We start from the raw sequence: 23658 nt of genomic DNA, 5'->3' as shown, positions 1-23658 counted from the left end.
CAACAACAATGCAGCGAATAGCTTCAAGTCAATAAATTCAGTCAATTAAATGCAATATACAATTGCGATCAATGAAAAATGTTTAGCTGAATAGATTTTCTACTTACAAACGTCCAATTAGTCAAAAAATACATTTTGCAGTTGCTTGATTCACTAAAACTGCAGCCGCAACCGCAGCCAAATAACTATTTTCTGATACACTTCACTCAATTCACACATAAACATCAAAGCGCACGAATCGTTTAACAAAACAAAACAAACAAATTAAACGAGGTAAACACATAAAGAAGAAAACGCAGAAAAAAAAAACGCAAAAATAATTCACCCGCTTTAAAGAACTTCACTCACATGGCGCCTTCGAAGTCGCGGCGAGCACTGAGTAAACTTTTTTTTTTGTTTTGCTTCCCCTCAAAACCGCTCAAACTGTGTTAATTAAAAGCGCAAATAAGCGCACACAGCCAAGAGACACTCACACATTAACATACACACACACACATTGGAAATCGAATGACAGGCAATCGAACGAATGACAACAAAAGCAGCAACAAGTACATACATAGATAATAACTCAGAGCGAAGAGAGCGGCTGCTCGAATGTATTTGTTGTTGCTTGTGCCATTTCGCTCAAGTGCGCGAGCGCTCTTTGCGATCGTTTGAGGCGAAAAACAAACTTCATTAAAAACTTTGAAATTGCTTGGTGCAAGGGCCGAACAAAGTTTTAATGCCCAAACTTAACTGTAATAATAATGTTGATATTAATAGAATTTACTGCATGCAGCTGCTACACTACAAATGCCGATTCCGAATTGTCAATGGCCCAGTGACGTCACAATTGAGATAAGCTGATAGCAGTTGAGCTATCTTATGAGAGAAAGAGAGATAGAAAGAGATAGTGAGCGCGAGCAGCCACAAATTAAGAGCATACTTTCAGGCTTAACAATTAGCGAACTTTTAATTAATTTCTATATAATTCCAACTCAACTTATTTTTGTTTAAAGCAAGCTACAGAACAATTAGCTAGCATAACTACTTAAAGGAAACTAATAAATCTAACTACGAATATTAGTTAACTACGTTTAATGCTTAATTATTATTATTCATTACGTAGAAAAGTTTTCAAGGCCAGTGCCAAAGAAAATAGAAAGAGAGCAAATACGAAAAACTTTGAAATGTAAAAAAAAGACGAAAAAAAAAACCGAAATTAAAGAGAAAATAAATTTTATTTAATTGAAGGCAAAGACAAAGACTAAACATTTCTTTCTCTTTAAACTTAATTTTATTTATCTTATTTTTATTTTTTGCTTTCACAACAAAGCAGTTTGGCAGTCAGTCAATGTGGCAATTAGCAGGGAGAGAAAGTTTTTCTTGGAAACGAACAAATAGGGAAGCCGAAAATGAAGCGAAAATTAATTAAAAATATGCGTTATTTGGGTTAGATAGAGTTGGGAGAGAGAGACAGAGACAGAGTTAGAGAGCGTTCTACTTGGTTAGAAATTTGAAATAGTTTAGGGTTAAATTAGGTTTTGATAGAGCTTCTTTTTGTTTTCTATAAAATGTAGTTTTGATTTCAATTTAAGAGAATTCTGCACTTACCGGTTTTGCTTTGGGCTTCTGTTTGGCCAAACGTTTCGGTTTCAACATAGTCCGCTATGGACGCACAGAGACACACACATACACAGAAGACACAATGAGTTAAAGAGAGCGAAACGGAGCGCGGCCAACCCCACACATACACACCCACGCACACACTCACACACACACACGCTGCGAGTGCTCTCGCTGATTGGCTGATTGATGTGTATGAAGAGCGAAGTTAACGATGTCGATGTTGAGCGTAGAACAGTTATCCTCGCAATGCGCTACTTTCGTTTTGAGCGCTGTAGGCTAAGCAGCCTGCGTTTTTTTTTTTTCGAAGTTGAAAGGAAAAGAGAATATATGTTTATTAATTATTCAGTTTATTTAAAAATATTTTTGGCATGCAGGCGTGCAAAACGTGCTGAAGATTCCAAATTAAGCAAAGCGTGGCAAAAGCTCTAATTGAAATAAGTGAAATATGCTAATGACACTGGCTGAAAGCTTAGCTTTTCAGTTACTTTAATTGCTGGGTAAAGAAATATAACAAAAGTGTATAACAGTTTATGCTAGTAGCTAATAATATCATGGATCACGCAAAGGTTTTCTGTTAAGCTGTACTACAAGTATATAACACTTCTAGCTATATTACTATCATTACTGGTTTGCATTTTAGTTTTGAGAATTCTCTTTGACATTTTAATGTTATACGCTTGTATGACACTATTTAGTTCCATGCCATCCATGCAGCAACTGATTAAAAATGCCTTTAGAGCTCTACAACTCTTATACATTAAATTTCAGGCCAGTGTCATTGTGGCATTTCTTTTCGCACTGGCATGCAAGAAAACGTACCTGGCAACTTTAATATTAATTGAAAGAGCAAAAAATTGTTTAAAGTGCGATGTAAATAACAAATGAAGCGGACGAAAAAGGACAAACAAAAGTGAAAACAAAAGCACCAACAACCAATTACGAATGTTAAAAATGAAATATGTTTGGACTTGAACCCTGTTAAGGGAGACATAGGCACACACACAGATGGTGAGAGTGAAAGAGACGGACAGATGGAGAGTGAGCCTAATGCATGTTATGCTAATTGTATTTACTTAGGCAACTGAACAAACACGAAAATCTTTTCAAATATGCAAGCAGGGACAGTAACAAAGAGAACTCGTAGAGAAACTAAGAGAAAAATGTATAAAACTGTTATACGATTCAGGACGCTTACCTTGATGGGCTTCTTTATGGGAGCTGGACGCGAATACTGATGGTAGACCTGGACATGGTTCGAGGTGAATTTGCTCAACATGTGGGGCTATTTAATGAATACCAAAAATATCAATTGCTGTAAATAGAAAGAGGAGAAACTGTTAAAAGTTGTTTTTAAAGTGTGTGCGACTATTTATAAAGTTTTAAAAGGGCAGACAGAAGTGACTTTGATGTTCATCCAGTTGATTGAGCAGACAAATTTTGTTGTTCTTGTTTTCGTTTCTCTTTTCTTATTTTGTAATTGTAAACCTCTAACTAATCTCCTATCTCCAATCTCCTATCATCTATATCCCATCTCCTATCTCCTATCTCATATCTACTATCTCTTATTTCCTATATCCAATCTCCTATCTTCTATCTCCTATCTCTAGTCTCCTATCTTCTATCCCCTATTATAAATCCCCATTCTCTCTATTTGCTGCTCTCTACTCTCTACGGTCTTCTCCCTACTATGCTCAACCCTTCTCGTTTTGTGCTTCCAATTAGACCTCTCAATTAGGAACAACGCAAATAGAGTTAAGCTCTGAGCTTTTCGTTGCGCAAATGTCACAGTTAAATGTCGCTCATGTTGACGAGTGGAAAACAATACACTTCCAAATCGAGAAGATGTCATCGCTGTCTAAACCCTTGTTGATCCACGATGACGACATCAAATGTTAGGCAGATTCAACACATGACCATAAGTTTCCCTCAACTCATAGAGTGAGAGAGAGAGAGAGAGAAAGAGAGAGAGAGAGAAAATTAGAGAATGTTGGCAGAGAGTGGGAGAGGTCGAGTGTAACATGACCAAGTCCACGACAAGGCCAAGAGCAGACGCTAACGACAACAGTTGACTCGACGCCTTTGAAATTTGAAAATAAAAGAAAATTTTGTGCGCCGTGACATCAGTGGAAAAACCTGAAGAAAAGAAAAGAAAAGCGAATAAGCAACGCCAAAGCATTTCAACAGCTTAGCCAGAATCAAGCGTCGAACAACACTCGCGAGCAAGGAAGAACTGAGTTGAAGGCCATTAATTGCTGGACTATGAGATGCCCTAGAAAACTGAGTTGAAGGCTATATTAGAATAAAGCTAACACAAATTTGCAGACTCTATCTGATCCTAATTCCTAAAGGTTATCTCAATCATAGAATTAAAGAACTTGACTATCTTCATATAATATGCCCCATTTGCAATTTATTGTAGGATATTTGTAGGAAAGTTGAAGCAAATGCCAACTTTGCTCGCATTAAAGTTGTTGTTGCAGGCGAAGCTGTTCCTCCTGCTCCTGCTCCTACTCCTGCTGCTCCTGCTGCTACTTCTGCCGCTCCTGCTGCTACTTCTGCTGCTCCTGCTGCTGTTAGCGAGCTGGCTTAATTTGTGGAATTCAAGACATTTGCTTTCGTTTTGAAGATTATATGCGTATTATAATCCGCTGGCCATGCACAGAGTCAAGCATATTATACGTACGAGCGCCAAGGAAGACAAAACGCATTTTGGCCCAAAATCAATATCTAAATACAGTGAGCACTGCGTACATGTGATTAGCTTGTGTGCAGTCAGTTAGGCTCAAGAAATTGAGATAAACGCTTCCATTAAATATGATGCAGGGCACAAAAGACATTTTAATACTATGCCGACACGTACGCGACGTTATTTTCGGGCGTAACTAGAGGGAAAACTTCCTTCATCTTTTTCCTTTTTATGCAAGAGGTTTTTTTTTCTTTTTTGTTTTGTTGTTGCTGTTGCTTTTGTTGTTGTTTTGCCTTGCTCTACTCTAATGATTGCTCAAAGTTCTAATTTGACTTTAATAAGCAATTGGGTGCCCGACGATGTGAAAGAGAGACCCAGCCCAAGGACCAGCTACAGCCTCAGCTCCAGCTGCAGCCCCAGCTAAATATGCTCAGCGCTTGCTTTTGGGGCCATACAATTTGGGTAAATGACAAGATTAGTGTGTGCGCGAGCACTGCCCTGCAAAGTAGGCTACGTTTTTTTCTGCTCGTTTATGTATGTTAAGCAGGTGAAGCAGGTACATTACGAAGAGTTAGTAAAGGGAGTTTGGCTTTTCTAGTTGAAGCTGGAGAAATATATGATATGAAGGAGAGACAGAGACAGAGTGAGATGCGAAGAGGTAGAGATAGAGAAATAAAGAGAAAGAGAGAATTGTTGAAGTGAAGTCAAGGTGAGAGAGAGGGATAGATAGAGAAAAAAGACAGATATTGGGAAATGTAGAAGACAAAAATAGAGAAAGAAAGATAGAGAAAGAAAGATATAGAGAGAAAAACACACAGAGAAAGAGAGAGACAGATACGGGTAATAGTTCAACTTGGATATTTGATTGTATTCAACTACAAATTTTAATTTCTTTTCAAATATGTACAAAGAGAGAGAGAGAGAGAGACAAAGCAAGCGGTAAATATATATGATATTCTCATCGTTATTTTGATAAATTACTTTTTTGAATGGGAAGAGAGAGCGAGCAAAGTGGCTGGCATTTGTGGCCTGTTATGCTTTCAAATTATTTTAATTATTATTCCAACAAACTCGCTAACAACTACTCAAAGACCGCGCGCCAAGTGTGACCACAGACCGCAATGAATAGAAACCACAAGAGTCACTACGCAGTCTATACGGTATACATGTTGGTAAGAGCTATTATATATAGCTATACTATTATTCAAATTTGCTTTAATGGCGCTAGTTCAAAGCGACATATCATTCGAGCTGCTAGCTCAAATACCGCATCAAAGCAACAAAAGCGCCATCAGCGAACCGTGCAATGCCGCACCACTCCACTATGGGGAAAAATCCAAATTATCGGGTATTAATTAATAACTTAAAAACTAAGCCAGATTTTTTGATCCGGTTTTTGTATTATTAATATGTATACCATCAGAAATATATTTTAGAAAAATGGGCGTGTCACCGCCCACCCAAAAAAAATTTATTAAAATTTTGTATTAAAAATTTTTTTTTTTTTTTAAGAATTTTGCTTGTTCATACTTTAAAATAATAATTTTAATTGAAAACAATCGAACTTTCATAAAATCGAAATTAGTTTTCTTCAGTTTCGAGTTCCAAATCAGCCAGAAATATTGATCCGCTAAAAAAATTCGGGTTCTTCAACTGATTTAATTGTGCCTTCAACTTTACATAATACAATACGTACAACTTCATTAGACAGCGACCTTTATGCTTTCAAACTCTTTTCTAAAGATTTGCCGAAGAAATAATCTGATCAGATGTATCCATTGTTAAAAACCATCAGCGAAATTATGGATTCTGCTCTCATGCTCTCATGCATGATGAAATTAGTCTGATTTATAGACCTGGTTGGGCAAATCAGACGCTTCCTTACCAAAAAAGCCTACAGGATGAACAGTACTTTCCATAATCTGCCTCAAATGAACAATTATTTTTATAAACATTTGCTGTCATAGGCAGTCATTCATAGTTGTCAGCTAGTTTTTTGTTCCTGCTGCATTTCTTCCATTTGTAATTTATATTTTGGCAAAAAAAGCGGCTTTTGCTTTTTTAATATCATTTATAAGTTGAATCAATATTAGTCTTATTTAGTTTCAAAATCACAATTACTATTTCTTGGTTAGAGTTGCCTTTTTCATTGAGCCAAATATCACACAGGTCAGCTCATAGTCACCTGCTAAAAATTGATTTGCGCCGGTTGTGCGCAAAAGTGCACATTGAGACAAAGGCACTAAGATCCCAATTGATTACTCTATAACATGCAATTGGAATTACACTGGTGCGCCCTGGTGGCTGTTTTATATGTCTTTGCAAAGTTTAATTTTATTTACAAGAAATGAAATTTGACAACATTTGCTAATTATACAATAAATGATTAAAATAAGTTCAAACATCAATTGGTTTTTAAGCCAACGCATAGTAGAAGCCCTAAAAATTCATATCCTTTTTAAATTTCTCAAAAATAATGTCTGGTCATTGAATAACGATGATTTGAAAATCGGCTAACACAAATTGTAAGCTGAAGGCAAATGCTTTTCGAAGATAACAGCTGACTTTAACAGCTGTTAGGCTTAACAGTGGACTGTTATTCAACATTTTGGGTACAGTACCTTAAAGTTTGGAGTTTTATTAAGATGTTAACATAAAAAAATTATAAATTTTCATACTTCGCAAAAATGACTAAATACCCGAAAAACGGCAAAATTCCCCATAGTGCACTCGAAGGTAACTGAAAAAAGAAAACACACACACACACAAAAACAAAATGAATGGAGAAAAGAAAGAGAGTGAGAATATAGTGGAGAAAACTTGAGAATTTCCAGTGGTTTTCATCGGTAATTTGCAATGCAATGTCGCACTAGACGCCCGCCGTTGAGTAGTTGACGTAATCACTCAAGTAAGGCACGGCCAGGTAGGTGTGAGATATATAAACGAGGGTTTATGCATGTGTACACTGAGAGAAAGGCAGACTCTAGAACTCTACAATTAATTATAAACTTTGCATGCGCAGTTATTCATCACATAAATATTGATGAAATTAAAGGCTCAAGTCAAATTCAATTTGAAATTTATAAATAAGAAGTTAGAAATATAAAAATACACTCAGAGAAACGAGTGAACAGTCAAGTATGTTAGTCACTCATTCTAGCAAATTTGAATATTTTTAATGTACTGAATAAATTAATAAACAAAAACCTAAATTTGTTTGACAACATACACTGAAAGAAATAGAGAAAATCGAGTCTGAATCTTAATTAATACTAAAATAAAAAATTTAAATATATTAGGATACTAATCTGTAAATATTTTATAAAAAAAATATATTTAAAAATTTTTTTTGTATATATATATATCTTTTAATTTTAAGAATTAGATCGAATTTCCTTAAAGTGTTGTTGCTTATTTATTTGTAACAGTGTATATATTTTAAATAAAAACAAGTAAGAAAGCTCTAGTCGAGACTGCTCGACTACGAGATCCCCTGAACCCTTGGAGCAATAGATATTTCAATACTTTTTCGCGACTTTCAGCTTACACAAGAAACACGCACACACACACACACACACGCACGTACGCACACACAGGTAGACATACACACACGCATACAGACACACATACACACACACACGCATACAGACACAAACCCATACACACACACACATACACACACACATACACACACAAGCACCCACGCATAAACACGCATGGGCTGCAGTGTGCGCTTACTATGAGAACTTAATTGTTTAATAACTTTTTTTATGGACGTACGATCTTCATGAAACTTTTAGATTATGATTATAACATGAATATGCATGTAATTGCCAAAGCACAAGTCTCTAGTATTTGAAATACGCTTTTTACAAAAGTGAGAGTGAGGGGGTGAATTTAGAGGTGGGGGGTAAATTTTAACAAAAACCGAAATTGTATAAATTGCATATAAGCATACATTAAAAATTTGGAGACTCTAGCAATAAAGGTGTAGAAGATATAATTTTATAACTGGGTTTCGATAAGGTTTTTTATCGATAAAAAAAGATCGAGATGAGTTATCGATTTTTAAACTTGATATGCGCGCTGTAATTACGGACATTTAAAAAAAAATTTGAAGTCTCTAGCTCTTATATCTTCTGAAATCGACGCGTTCATACATACGGACAGACGGACAGACGGACAGACGGACAGACAGACGGACAGGGCCAAATCAACTCAGCTCGTCACCCTGATCAAGAATATATATACTTTGTGGGGTCTGCCACGCCTCCTTCTCCCTGTTACATACATTTCAACAAAACCATTATACCCTGATTTCCCATTGAAAATGGGTTCAGGGTATAAAAATATATACAGCTACAAAGCCTCGATAAACTACGCTCTTTCAAAGGCCTGAATAGGTTTCACAGTTGCTCAAGGATTTTTCTGCCAGTGTATGGCCTCTCTCCACAGAGCAGTCAAAGGTCTTCAGTTGTATTTACGTCACGTTCATTTTTAACAGATTTCATCTCACATAAATGACGGCAGGCAGGCAGCGGCGAGGACTGAAGCAGCACAACGAAGCAGAGGACAGGAGGACAGCGTGGAGGATGGATCTGAGCGATGCGAGCGTCAACAACTGTCAAGTGCGCCTTCAGCTGTTGGAATGAATGAATTCCTAATTGAGATAAGACTCAACTCAGCAACTGGTACAAATGAAAAATGAGCCACAGCCACAACAAATCACGCACAACAAACACACACACACACACATAGTCAGCCACAATGTAGTTTTATCAGGATTTGGGCAAAAATCGCTTAGCAGCAAATTAGTGAAGGGTAAAGAGGGAGAAAGGATTTGCACTCCTACTTAAACGTACGGCATGTGTATGGCTGCCGAAACTAGATTATTGGCAATAGGAAACTGGCTAAAAGGGATACAGCTGACCCACAAAGTAACATTACATGACATTCACACACCCACACCCACACACATACACACACACATATACATATGTGGTGTATTGGTGCAATCATTCAAGCGCAGACAAATGCTTTGGTGTTTGTTTGTGTCAACAAAGTGTCCTTTGCAATTTCCACACTCGTGCTTTTACTTGAATTTCTCACTCTAACCCACTCTCTCCCTTTCTCTCTCTTACTGTGACCCCGCTTGCTCTTCAATATCCTGCACCGGAAGTGCGCTAAAAGCGGAGGTCATGCACGTGTGGGTGTGCACTAAAAACTATTGATTCTAGTGTATGGAGTATACTAATGCACATATGTACAGACTGTGATTAAGTTTCCTTTCAGCCCAGCACTTGGTGGGCCAAAAGTTATTTACTAAAGTTCGTGAACTGATTGTTATCGAAAAGTGTACATATCGATAGACAAAGCTCAGGCAAGGTTTTATTTGTAATTGTAATGAAAAATTAAGCTATATTATTGTCTTTAGTAAAGACTCTTTACTGTACTATACTCTATTGGTCTGCATACTAGCTAAAAATTATCGATTGTATAACCTATTCGATCTGCAATATAATATGGTGTTTAGTTCAAGTAATTTATATCAATATATACATAAATTAAAACGACTAGAAGGTTGAAAATGATTTAAAATCTAATCGATTATTACTATCGATATGAATGTGTAGCGCAAATAAAATTTATCTAATGTTATCGATAGGTTATACTTTTCGATAAATGCAAATGACTGCAGTTCGAGACAGCATACACTTAAGAATGCCAATAAACCGCTTTAAAATTGATACCATTTTATCGATAAATTTATCATTAGTATTATCGATTTATCTATTTCATTGTCTCCAATCATATAAATAAATAAAATGCCTTTTAGCCTCTGTTGCCTAGTTTTATAGCATTTTTTAAGAGGCAAAAACTCAGAGCATCGGGAAATCTAGAGTATTTGAAGAGCAGGATATCTTTAAATCAAGCAGACTTCAGTTTCCGCCACATGTTTGGCTATAATCCAAAGCAGAGTGCACGTTCCCGGTTAACGACAACGACATTCATCAATTCCGCAACACGTTGTAGAGCTGTTGTAAGTAAACGAGAAGCGGCGATTAACAGAACGAGGAAGAGAATGAGGAAGGATGAGAGAAAGGCACAGGAGCGGATGGGACCGGCAGACCATTTAGAATTCAAGCTGTCCATTGAGCGATTGAACGACATCCGGTCAGACACGTGTGAGCTTGGGTGGGAGGGAGGTGATATGCTGGCATTCAAATATGCCAGGAAGCTCAAAATATAAAATGCGACAGGTGGGCACACTCAATCGATAAGCAATTGAAAAGCAATTTATTGGACAAACAGACAAAGCTCCTCTATCAATTGGCATACTCAAGAATGCGCGCCTCGATGAGCGGCCTAAAGTGTTGAATCAAACTGCCAGCCAGGTTCGCTTGACTGTCGCACAGACCGCAAATCGTTGAGTTTTCCATTTTCTTGCGGATAATGTCGACGAATTCGATCATCTGCGGCACAGCTTCGCCCTTCACAAAGTTGCTAAAGAGCTCCGGCAGCCAAATGGCACCGTCTCGACAGGGCGTACACTGCTTGCACGTCTGATCCATGAAGAACTCGATGCTGTGCTGCATGACCAGCAGCGGATCGCAGTCCTTGCTAATCACTATGATGGCAGCGGTGCCCAGCTCACTGCCAGCTGCCGACAGGTGGTCAAAGTCCATGAGCACCTGGCCGGCACAGGCTGCGCCCATCAGCGGTGTGGACAGCCCGCCCGGCCACAAGGCCAACAAGTTGTCCCAGCCACCACAGACGCCGCCCGCATGCCGCTCGATGATGTTCCGCAAGGGCATCGACATCTCCTCCTCCACGGTGCAGGGATTAACCACATGCCCGCTAATGCAGAAGAGCTTGGTGCCAAAATTCTTATCACTGCCCAAACTGGTGAACCAGACGGCGCCTCTACGCAGCATGGTGGGCAGGACAGCCAAGGTCTCGGTGTTGACCACCACGCAGGGATGATCGAAGTAGCCCTGCTCGTGCAGGAAGGGCGGGCGTCTGCGTGGGCGCGCCAGCTTGCCCATCAGACAATTAACTAGCGCCGTCTCCTCCCCGGTTAGATAGCGATCACCTCGCTGCACTATAATGTCCAGCTTAACGCCCGTTTCGCACGAGTTGCAGCCAATCAGGCCACAGCAGTAGGCTTCGGCCAGGGCGAGCTGCAGATTGCAGGCCTCGTTATAGAACCGATTCCGCACATAGACAATGCACCGCTCGCAGCCCATGGCACAGCCCGCCAGCAGGCAGCCCTCGATGATCTTGTGGGGCTCGTGGCGCAGGATCTCGCGATCCTTGCACGTGCCCGGCTCACCCTCGGCACAGTTGACGATCAGCACCTTGCCCTTGGCTTGCACCTTCCGCAAGTACTCCCACTTGAGCCCCGCATAGTAGCCACTGCCGCCCCGTCCACGCAGCCCGCTTCGCTTCACCTCGCCCATGATCCAGTCGGGGCCCATTTTGATCAGATCTGCTGTTCGATGCCAATCGCCACGCTTGCGGGCACCTTGCAGCCGCCAATCGTGCCGTCCATAGAGATTCTGAAAGATCCGATCGCAGTCGACAAGCGGTCCAAACACCGACTTCGTGCTGCTCAGCATTCCTTCGGGTACTTTGCTATCATCTGCCGTTGACGTTGTTGGCTTTGCATTTCCCTTCGGCTTCTGATCCTTTGGCTGATCCTTGGGCGCCTGCTTACCCCTTAGCTGGCTCAAGTCTCTCCAATTTGCCAGCGCTTGCCACTGTCTCAGCAGTCCCAGAGCTTTCTGTGATAGCATTTTCGCCAGCATTCTTCTAATTTGCCACAAAATAATAATTTTATAAATATATAAAAATATAATATAAATATATATTCCACTGTGTTCGTGTTGTGTTTAAATTCGTATTACAAACTGAAAATTCATTCCAGATCTGTCAAGGTAATGACATTATATTATTTTGTAGCCATCCATATTTCGAATATTTATATACATAAATATACATATTTTTTTAAATTTTATTTTTCTTGCTTGGCAACTTTACTTCTAAATATTGTAATTTTATAGATTTTCAACGTTCTTTAATCCTTGTTTATTTTCCGTCTGTTGTTGACAAATAAATTCATTGTAGAATTCATTCAAGTAGGTTAGATATATATATTTTTATCTAGCATTTTTATTCACTCTATAGCAGCAGTTCCCATATTTATATATACATTTATATCTTCATTCATTCAGAGCGTAAATAGCTCCCTTTGATTGATATTTGATAACTCAATCAATTCCATTGGCATTCTGATTGGAAATTTTAATTGACCGCTCACATATATTTACATGTGACTTTTTTGCAGCTTACGTTCATTCAAATACCCTTCAAGTATACCCTACATACGAGCATGTGCTTCTATTCACTTATTGTAATTGGGTTTTGCCCTTGTGCGGCTTATCCCAAAGCATAATTCCCAAAAATAATCTTCTATTTTTTCTCTCTTTTTTCGGGTACATCCAAAAAGGGAATATATGAGTATATATACATATGTACTATATACGTAAGAGAGAAGTGCGCATAAAGCAGACAAGAGGACAAATTGAAGCTGATGCCATCTAATGCTCGACAAATGCTGCCCGAGCACCAAAACTTTTTACACACACAGGCACACATTTGATTGTTATCCAGCTGCGTATGTGTACACGCATACGTATACGTAATTTTTATCTGAATCGACATTTGGTGCCAGTGCAAAGGGGCGTCTGGCCATGCCCAGCCATTTACTCGAGCACAGCAGCAACAACAGCAGCAACAGCAACTACAACAACAACAAGCAGACGAGCTCATTTAATTTATGCGCCCATGCGGCAGAGACATTCCGTCTTTAATAAGCAACAAAAGGCATCTTCGACAGAGTAAGTGCAACGCAACGCGAAGCGAGGCAGAGCAGAGCAGAGGGAGAGGAAGAACAAGAAGCGAACAAACAGAATGAAGTATTCTGTGTTGCGTCGTGTCAGTGACAGGTGCAGGTGAGACACACAGCGAAAGGCTCACAGAACTCGGAGAACTCTGGGAAACTGGGATGTAAATGCCAAAGCAGCAGATAGCAGTCGGCTGCTACCAGAGGTAACAGGTGCAAATGACGGCGCACAGTTGCGCAAACTCAAGTGTGCTCAATTAGTGTCTTGTATTGTTGTTGTCGCATTTGTCAGTTATCTCACCTGCCCAACCATTTAGCATTCAGCATTTAGCATGCTCCGACATCACATTTCAGCCAAGCACAAACTAAGCACGCTCATCTAGCAGACGAAAAGGGTATTCTGAATGTGGAGTGCGGAATGTCTAACATGATTTATAGTTTGTTGAATGCGCCAAGCTCTGTGACTCAATGACAAATTGTTTTGAATAGAGATTAGGTAGTTTAACTTGAAGTGTTATCTAATTCTGCTCAATACATTTTACAGTATGCACCCAATTCTACTGCTAATACCTCATAACAACGACAGTCAATCGATTTGACTAGATTTTCATTTATCTATCTGTGTGAGACTATTCTACAGTATTTTTGAAATATATCCTATAGTGTAAACACTCCCTACTTATATTATATATAGGCCATGTACTGTATATACATTTTATACTGCATACTGTACAAACTCTCTTTACTCTTTAGACTCTTCATTCTTCATTCGATACGAGTTATCCAATACTCTATATATTATTGAGTATATACCGCATACTCTATATTTTTTATACTCTATACATATTTTTATCTCCATATATCCTACACTCTTTATATGCTATAATTTATGCACTTCTTTACTGTATGTACCCTATTCTCCACATATCTTTATCTTTTATATACTATAGTCCATATGCCTTATACTTATATACCCCTTACTCAAATCATCTTTTACTTTCGATATCGTCTAACCTATAAGATATTTTCAATTTTACCTAATGCTATGGCACCTCAAGTCTATCATAAATTTTTAAAGGATATTTCATCGAACATAACGTTTCTACTCATAGTTCAAAGTACTTTAGCTCATGGTTATAATTACATTTACCCCCTGGAGCTGTGGTTTAGTTGAAAAAATGTTCAGTGAACTCTTGAGTTTATCATGGACTATTTGAAGGGGGATATGACTCAGTAGAGAATTTAAGGTTGCTATTGAATTTGACTTGTTGCTTGTTGCAGAATGTGTTTATATATAAATATGATACTCCCAACATATATTTATCCATTCATACAATTTTTCTCTCTTTCTCTTTCTAGTTCTAAATATATATTAGTATAGTAATCAATCTGTATACAGTTTATCATTAGAGGTACTCCCCCATACTACACTACACTATCTATGTATTGTTCTACCCTTTAACCAATATAAATATACACACAAATTCCTTTCCTACGTACAATTCCAAGAGTTTACTTAACACCCCCGTCGAATATCACAAGTTGGCATTAGTAAGCATTAGGGGCATTCCACAACTTGGTTTATTTTTAGCTAATTCAACTAGAGTGCCACGACAAGTGTTTCACTGTCAAGGCGACCAATTTACTGCGCTGCTCTAGACCAGCATTTTTTATGGGCAATTTATGGGGCAGACACACAAACACACAAACACACACACCTAAACATACACATACACATATAAAATAAACTGTTGTGTGCCAAGCAGACGGTGTGAAAATATATACAATTTGCTGTTTGCGGATTTGTCTCTGGCGCGGATTGCATGTGCATATAAATATCTTTGTATATGTGTGTACATATATTTATATATGTGTGTGTGTGTGTGTGAGAGAGAGTGTTGCTCCAGTGCTCTACGCCCCCAGCTCCGTCTCAACATAGCTTGGCTGCCCTATTGGTTAGTTGCCCCACTTCATTCTGCATTACTTTATGAGCCACGTTTGTTTTGGCTTTTGCTGATTTCATTCTTATTATTATTATTTTATGGTCATTTTGTGGTGTTTTATAACAGTGTTTTTCTCGATTTTCGGCTTCCCTTCACTCTCCCTCCCTCTCTCTCTCTCTCTCACGTGCTCACTCGCTCTCCCTTTTGGCTTTGGCACAGCTGTTATTGCTGAACGTGCAGCTGGCATAAAAAATCGCATTGCATACTTTTCGTGCGCACTGTGACCGGGGGCGCAAGAACAACAACAACAACAAGCAACAAGCAATGTAATGCACGGAGATTAAGTCTAATGGAGTGGCCTGTGCAATAAGCACTAAAAAGGTGGCTTAATCTCAACCATATATAAAAGGGCAAGCGCCAACACACACACACACACACGCACGTAAAAAAAACTAGCATAAAGTCAGCACATATATGTGCACTGAGAGAAACAAATGACAGCACTGAGAGATGATTGTAACTTATGGAAGTGACTAAAATAAATTTATGGAGAATACAAAATTTGCTCTTTATATCTAAAGAAATGCCTAGAGAGTATATGCCCAAATTCGATCAAATTTTTTAATTAAATAAAAAACGTTAAATATTAATAAACAATACTTATCTAAAATAGTTATTTAAATTAAATATTTAATATTGATAAGCGTACTATCAATGTTACTTTTTTTTCAGTTTATTTTACTTCTATTAAAATAATTATATTTTTCTCAGTGTATTCAATATTTGCGAGTGCTTTGCATGCGTTTGCATTGCTTAATGTATGATAGTGTAAAACTGTTGACAGCTATTTTTGTGAGCTCTGTTCATTTAATACCCTATAAACACAGCCAACGGCTGACTGAGTTTTGTCACCATGTAGAAATACCATATATGTATGCTACTTTATATTGTATTGAAAGAACCAAAGATGACCTAAATAGATACGGCTGCATGCTATACAGCTCTATATATAGTCTTTTTACCGTAGTAGTTCATTATCGAGCTAATGCTTGTTTTTTTAATCAACAGCACATATATGTATATATATATCCAGTATTGGTCAAACGTGCTCCACTCCATCTTTTCGGATTGCTTTCGATGCAAATCTCTATTAGCTTATACGACATTTCCATTATATTTGCGCACACACGCTTTTTCTGTGTACACAGGAGACACGCTAATGTTTATTATTGGACCGGACATAATGTCCTGCGCAATTAGTCCTTATCTGGAACAGAGCCAAGTCCAGCTAAAAGCTAATGCCACAGCAAATGCTTAACACAAATTTAAATGCAGTTTTCCAAAGAAGAGCTGAACAGACGAGCTTAATAGACTGCAATGTGAGGCTGTGATGCTGCTGCTCAGCTGCTGAGCTGCTCAGCTGCTGTAGTAAATGAGATTTTAAATGGATTGTAATGCGCAAATATCCTTGAAATGCGACGCATAATTGTTGCCTACTTCGCCAACAATGGGTGTCCCCACACATATACACACATACATATATACGGCTAAGAAGGACATGAATGAGCGAACTAAGTGTCTTGACTTGACTGCATTTACGACACTTGACTTGCGTGCGAGAATCATTGAGTGTGTGTGTGTGTGTGTCTTTGTCTCAGTGTGCCCGTGTGTGTGTGTGTGAGTGTGTGTGTGCGTGTGTGGAAGACTCCTTCAGTGTCAGCTGGCAGTACGCGTTGCTAAACAGCAATCAATTGACGCCTGCAAAGAGCAGCGACTCAAGGACTTTGCTTCTAAATAAGCTAATTTATATGCACACATGGCGCGCACTCATACTTGGAGACACACACACAAACACTCAGCCACTCACACACACACATGCATAGCAACAACTTAGTTGCTAACAGCAACGCGCGCTCTTTTCTTCTTGTTTGCAGCAGCTGCATTTTAATGCTATTAGTCTCCTACAGCCGCCCCTTTGCCACGCCTCTGACTGACCATCCGCTCGCCCGCAACCACAAAGTGTCGCCCGCGCTGCCAACCTAATGCAAACTGTTGCATTGTTTGACTCATTTATTAAAAGTGCTGATAATGTAAAGACTTCCTGTTTGCCCAGCTCAAACAGAGGCGGCAATGAACGACTGAGAAATACCCTATGTAAAACTGAACTTTACTGAAACAATTTAATATACCCAATTCTCGCCTATAGTAGAGAGTATATTTTTATATTTTGCTAAGCGTTCATATAGCTATCTCTATATCTTGAATATCTTAGTTTTTAAACTAATTGTGTTATTCTTTTTATATTTTTATATTTTTAAAGCATGTCACTCTTTCCTTAAATACATTAGCATCTCTTTAGCTCACACAGGGTATTTATGAAAATGTGTTCAAAGCAGTTTCTGGCGCTCCCGGCGAATGCGTAACAAATTTTTCGTAGCATGCTTTCGCGCGCGCGCTACGCGAATAAAAGGCCAGCAACAAGCAGTTAAACTACAACAACATTAGCAGCAACAACAACAACAACAAGTGGCTGTTAAACAAGTAGAGAAAGAATCAGAGAGCAAAACAATTTTTACATTTTTTCTTTTTCATTTTTTTTTTTTTTTTTCGTAAATCTCAGTTGTGGAACTGGAAGAGCGAAAACTGAAAGCCCGCAGGTGAAAGGCGTTAAATTCACATTCACGCAAAGTCGCACACAGCTAAGTGGATATGTGTGTGTGTGTGTGTACATATATGTATGGGTATGTATAATATGCAAGCTGCGGCTGGCAAGCCATAAACAAAACTAAAAGTATTTATAACATGCAAACACGCGGCGCATTGGGTCGACAGGAGCTGCCCGCTGGCCAAGTCAGGGTCATACACATATTCAAGTATACATAAACATAGATGTATGTGTGTTTGTTTGTGCGTGTCTGTGTTTGTGCTTGTGTTTGTGACGCAGCGCGCACATTAAAAGTCATGCAAGTTAATCACGTGGCATAAAAAGTCACGCATATGATGTAGCTGACCCCTAAGGCAACTGCAGCTGCCCACAGAGAGACGTACATAGGCACTGTATATGCATATATGTATACATACTGACACACCTAAAGGCACTCACACACACTCTGACACATATCTCGCTCAAAACATGCGAATAAAAATTGTGTAATAAAGCACACGAAACTTTTAGCTCAAGCTAAAAACTAGGGGGAAAATACAATAAAAAATCCTTGCCCAAAATACAAAAAAAAAAAAAAAAAAAAAAAAACTGTAGAGCCCGAAATTGAGGTTTCCAACTTTTGAAGGTTGCCAAACACATCAACAGCAAGAAACTATAAACAAGAAATAGAACACACAAATCGCCAGAACATCAAGCTCGACCAACTTAAATGATATGCAGCAGATATGATATTAAACAGTGAGGCAAAAGTGATTTGCCACACATCAAAATAAGGTGAAGTAAAGTAGAGAGAGCATGTGGCTCAGACTTTAAATGAGTTAAGCTGCACTTTTATTAATGTATTTCATTCAATTCGAGTTTGTTATAATAAAATCTGCAATTTTTGCAGATAAATTCAATGAGAATTTTTGCCAAATGGTGGAGAATAAGAAGAATATATTATCTGCACCGCCGGAGCGTCAGATGAACATGAAATATTATAGAATAACATAACATAAAAATTTCCCGCCAACGCACTCGTTAAGTCAAGAAAAAGGACTATTTGTTTTCTATCTTCAAGTTTACTGTTGCCTCAATCTCATAACAAACTCAGATGTAATTAGTGGCAATTATTAGCTTTATTTTCCCCTACAATGCCTGTTCAGCTTAGATTTTAATTAACTCCCACTTTATCATTTCAATCAACCCTAATTAATATTTAGTTCTCTTTGGCTTACAGTTTTCTCTGTTAATGCCTTCACTTTAATTTCAACTCACACAGATTAAGTTCAGCTTCTGAATCTTTAACTTCATTCCTTGCCTCTCTTTCATCTCTTATTTTTTCTGAAACCATCTCAACTTTAATTTTAATATCATGTTTAAGTTTCGCTTCAAATTTAAGCATATCTTTAATATTTTTGTATCTCTTTCCATTTCCATGCCTTATTTTCTCTTCAATTTCTTCCGCAATTTCATCTTCCATTCATCATCAACTGCCAGCAATTATGAACATCGATTGCCTGTTTAAATCTTCAGCTCAAATAAAATTAAAAATCTTGCTGTGTTTGCCGTTTTTTCTCTCGAGTCTCCCAATGTTTAAGCTTGTTCCGTCGCCTGTTCATTTCGGCACGTGCATAAATAAATTCTGTTAAAAATTGCATTTTGACCCCATTTGGCTGCACTGCCCATGGCAGGTCAAAGGCGAAAACGTGGCATAAGACTATGTCAGCTTTACGCTTGCCTCTACCCAAAAAAAAAAAAGAAAACCGAGAAAAACTGCAAATGCGAAAAAGTTTTGTTGTCAGCACAAAACTAAAACTTCTCGATGTGGCTTGTTATTTGAAGTTGAAAGCGACAACGAGAGAAAGAGAGAAAGAGTGAGTGAGTGAAAGAGAGGGACATGTTTACACATGACTGTGACAACTGCTTAATGGATACGACTGTGGGTCTACAGTGAGCACTCCACAAGCAGACAGCTAATACCTTAAGTCCAACTGACTATCATTAAGCGGATTGCACAGGGAGGACATGCAGTTGAAAGGGTTGCACAACCATTGAAATAAAGGGAAAGAAAAACATAAATCCAAAAGAAATTATATGTAGTACTGTATATGTACTCATGCACAGGGTACCTAGAGCTCGAACTTTAAATTACATTTCATATGCGTGAGCGGTGTATCAACAGGAGAGCGCAGGCTAAAGCACGACTCCAAAAGGACAATAGGCAAAACGTAAACGGCACCCCAGGGGCAGGCGGCGGCGGACAGTTCGCTGCGGCGGGGGCGTGGCACACAGCACACAAAGAGCCAATTTTGTCCATTTATAAAAATACAAACACAACAAAAAAGGAAAAGTGGGCGTGTGCCTGCAAGTTAAATTGTAGGCTAGCTGCCCCTGTTTGCGTGAGTCAACAATATACAAGGATTTGTAGTCATGTTTACAGGCTCACAGCCCAGGCTCCACAGCCAGAGAGCGTCTGAGAGAGCGAGCAGAGAGACTGAGCTCTATCCCTCTCTTGAATGGCTATTACAAAATATGCTTGTGTTTCATTAAAAATTTAAGCGCTCGCCAACATTCGTATAAAAATTGTGCAAAAATCAACGCTCGTGTTTATGACATGCGTCAAATTTCACTTTCTCTTTATTTCATGTACACATATATTCCACATATATTCGAATACCCTGTTGCCATTGAAAATACGGAAATGGGGCATGTTGTTTGAAGAAAAAATATTAAATAAATTAGGTCCCGCAGCAAGCGATTAAAATTTCTTGAATTTCATATAGAAAAATTCTTAATCAATATGGACTTGCGTTTCGATAGAACTCGATAAAAATCCACTTGTCGATTAAATTTGTAAAATATATTCATAATTTTGGTAAGCAAAGACAATTAATAATCAAAAAGTGAATCATGCCGAATATTTCAACTGATGCCTGTTATCGATAACTTAAGATATAGATGAAATAAAGGTAAAGGTAAAGGTTGGTCACGCTAAACAAGAGCTAGCAAACATAACTTGCTTCTTCTAATACTTCAATCTTACATGCCAGGGTATCTTCTAGTTGAGCACTCTCGACAATAGCACTCTCGCGTTCTGGATATTAATGCTCGTATGCATTGCAAATGCCACAAGGATGAAGTTGTAAATATTTGCGACTGAATCGTAAAACCAAAACAGATTAAGAGTGTAAGCAAGAAAAAGTTGTATACAATAAAAAAAAAAGTCGAAACACTTTTTAGAGCTTATGGATAATGACATGCATTTTTTATGAAATTACTATGATGTATATCGGAAATTAGATTCGCACAGTTTGTGGCAATCAAAATTGTATAATAAGCAAGGAATGAAATAATTGAGAGCATGTAGAGGTATTGCTATCGATTTATTATATAAAGTATAGATTCGTATATGATATGGATTAACAAATATTTTTGAAAATAATTTAATTTTAATTATTATATTTTTTCTGTTTTTTTTTTTTTTCATCTTTCAAATATTTTTTTTCATCGCTCACTGTTCCCATTTGCGTCATAATTTATCTTCTGCATTTCACGAAGCTTTGCTCAAATATTTATTTGCTAGAAAAAATTTAATATCGCAAGCAATATAAATATTCTCTTCGCCCAAAAATTCAGTAAACAACAATATTTAAAAAGCTAATGGGAATAAGCTACAAATAATTTGTATATGGAAACCAATTGGCACATTTCGAAATGTTCAATTCCGATGAAAAAAAGTAAATGAATGTTTAACAAATATATTATGTTTAATTTTCAAGTAAATTTCAGATATTTAATTCCTTGTGGATAGAAGAACTTAATACATTTTCAAGCAATAATTTATTGTATAATGCCTTTTGGAATTAACAATTTATACCAGCTGCTTCGCTTTGTCAGGCTATTATTACAAATTATATAGACACTTTTGATGCTGCGTGAATATAAAGAATGGGTCTCTAGAGTATATTCCTTTTATCGAAAGTCGATTTGTCGATTTAAAGTGAAACCATTTCCATGACAATCGTTGCTAGTCATTCGGTATATCGATTAATATCGATATCGTTGCCTTGCAAGTCTTAAGGAATAGAATTTGGTATAGTTTTTGCTCTATAAATATAATGCACCTGAAAGCTCTACTTCGTATCGAGTCTGAGGGTATTCTTCAGCCTTGCCTTTATGACCATAGCAATCTAACTAGTTTTCATTTGTTTTGTGGTGCAACATCAAGTTGATTTTTGCGGTTTAATAAAGTTTTGCTAGCTAATTTCTAGTCTGGTTTCTTGGGACGCCAAGCTGTTCGGCCTTCAAGCGTCACCGGCAGTAAGTCAAGCCTCTTGGCTGCAGCTCAAAATCGATAAGGGCCAAACACACGGAGAGACAGACAGTGGCACATTTAGCAACAGCCGCAGCAGAAGCAGCAGCAGCAGCAGCAGCAGCAGCGGTAGTAGCAGCTGGTTACAAAAACTTGGCCCATTTATGCTGGCCAAACCTGAATATTGCAGTTACCCCCACTCTCTTCCTATCTCTCCCTCTCACTCAGTCATTTTGCTCGGGCAATGCGACAAACAAACGAAAAGGAAGCATATCGCACCACATTCATTAACCCAGCAGCAGCAGCAACCAAATTTCATCAATATTTATGGCCATGGCCAAGGACATGCTGAAGTTTTATGGTCATTTGGGTTGATATCGCTGCGGTCAGCAGTGCGTATACTTAATATGCAAATATAACGCGCATACGCCATATGACTGCCGAATAAATAAAACAAATTATCTATCATTGTTTTTAATCTATTTAGGACTAGCAGCGATTATATCATGCAGTCATTCATCTTTATTCACATACTTTTCGCAGGCATTGTTAAGCAATTTTCATTTTATTACGGCACCGGGATAAATGAACTCTCATCAGCGCATTATAAACAACTGTTTTTAGCTTATCGCTGACGTTAACAATTGGCAGCTGATTTCGAATACATTCACAGCATGCACGCACATATATTCATATATTCATATATACTCATTGGAGCGGCGCAACTTTTAAGCGTTTAGCGTGAAAGCGAATTTGAGTTTATGGCTCGCAGATATATCACAATTTGCCCTCTGTTTGTCAGCAGAGTGTGTAATAAAATTGATTTATTGCGCATACGCCGTGTTGCGTGCGAATTGAAACGGGGCAAGAAGTTTACAATAGTTTTTACTACGAATATGGATGCTTAAATATGAGCCAACACATTGCTTTACTACCTGCCCGAACGATATTTTCGAAAAGATAATTCTGACATTTTCCAAAATATTGATTGAAGTGTAGAGGAAAGAGAAGTGGAACCAAAAATACCCTGTTAACCGTTAGCTAGTATTTAGAATATAGAATATAGAATATATAATATATAATATATAATATATAATATATAATATATAATATATAATATATAATATATAATATATAATATATAATATATAATATATAATATATAATATATAATATATAATATATAATATATAATATATATTATATATTATATAATATAGAATATAGAATATAGAATATAGACAAAACATTCATAGGATTACCATACCTATAAACCCGAACAGTCTGACAGCACATCTGTTCAATTTGTATTTAATAAGCCAGTCCAAAAACGGAATAATCCCAGGGTATTAGCCCGCATAGTCATGCACTAACACCCACGAAAAGCCATTGTAAATGATGGAATATTCAATTAAGCTCAACCGGCTGTAAATTTGCATTATGAAATAAACATAATTTTTGGCATTTGAAACAAATTTAGACGCCTTATTTCCTACCGTAAACAAAACAACGAAAGTTTCTCTGAAAGAAATAGTTTTTGTTTTTCTTGGTTTTTTT

General features: G+C 37.8%; 2 protein-coding genes across 9 annotated transcripts in view; both read right to left on the bottom strand.

The window, feature by feature from the left end:
- LOC6578541 (transient receptor potential cation channel trpm) overlaps positions 1-23658 on the bottom strand; it is a 77122-nt gene that overhangs the window by 44377 nt on the left and 9087 nt on the right. For 4 of the 8 annotated variants that reach the window (XM_044010771.1, XM_032730657.2, XM_044010774.1 and 1 more), the window contains exons 1-2: positions 2804-2892; positions 1594-1893 (exon numbers count right to left, since the gene is read on the bottom strand). In XM_044010771.1, the coding sequence (XP_043866706.1) occupies positions 1594-1641 (48 nt within the window). In that variant the 5' untranslated portion in view covers positions 1642-1893; positions 2804-2892. Of the gene's footprint in view, positions 1-107; positions 264-1593; positions 1894-2803; positions 2921-23658 lie in introns of those variants that run through there. The other 4 variants (XM_044010772.1, XM_044010773.1, XM_032730661.2 and 1 more) reach the window with 2 other exon arrangements.
- Positions 10556-12215, bottom strand: LOC6578540 (NADH dehydrogenase [ubiquinone] flavoprotein 1, mitochondrial). The gene has a single exon (XM_002004414.4). The coding sequence runs from the start codon at positions 12100-12102 to the stop codon at positions 10621-10623; it is 1482 nt and encodes a 493-aa protein (XP_002004450.2). The 5' UTR covers positions 12103-12215; the 3' UTR covers positions 10556-10620.

This window comes from Drosophila mojavensis, unplaced genomic scaffold (assembly GCF_018153725.1).
Source record: "Drosophila mojavensis isolate 15081-1352.22 unplaced genomic scaffold, ASM1815372v1 contig_80, whole genome shotgun sequence".
Classification (NCBI taxonomy): domain Eukaryota; kingdom Metazoa; phylum Arthropoda; class Insecta; order Diptera; family Drosophilidae; genus Drosophila; species Drosophila mojavensis.
Note: the sequence above shows the minus strand (reverse complement) of the source record. Positions and strands in the feature narration are given on the sequence as shown.

Coding starts and splice junctions, on each gene's coding strand:
- LOC6578540 (XM_002004414.4), bottom strand. CDS start 12,102: ATGCTGGCGAAAATGCTATCACAGAAAGCTCTGGGACTGCTGAGACAG.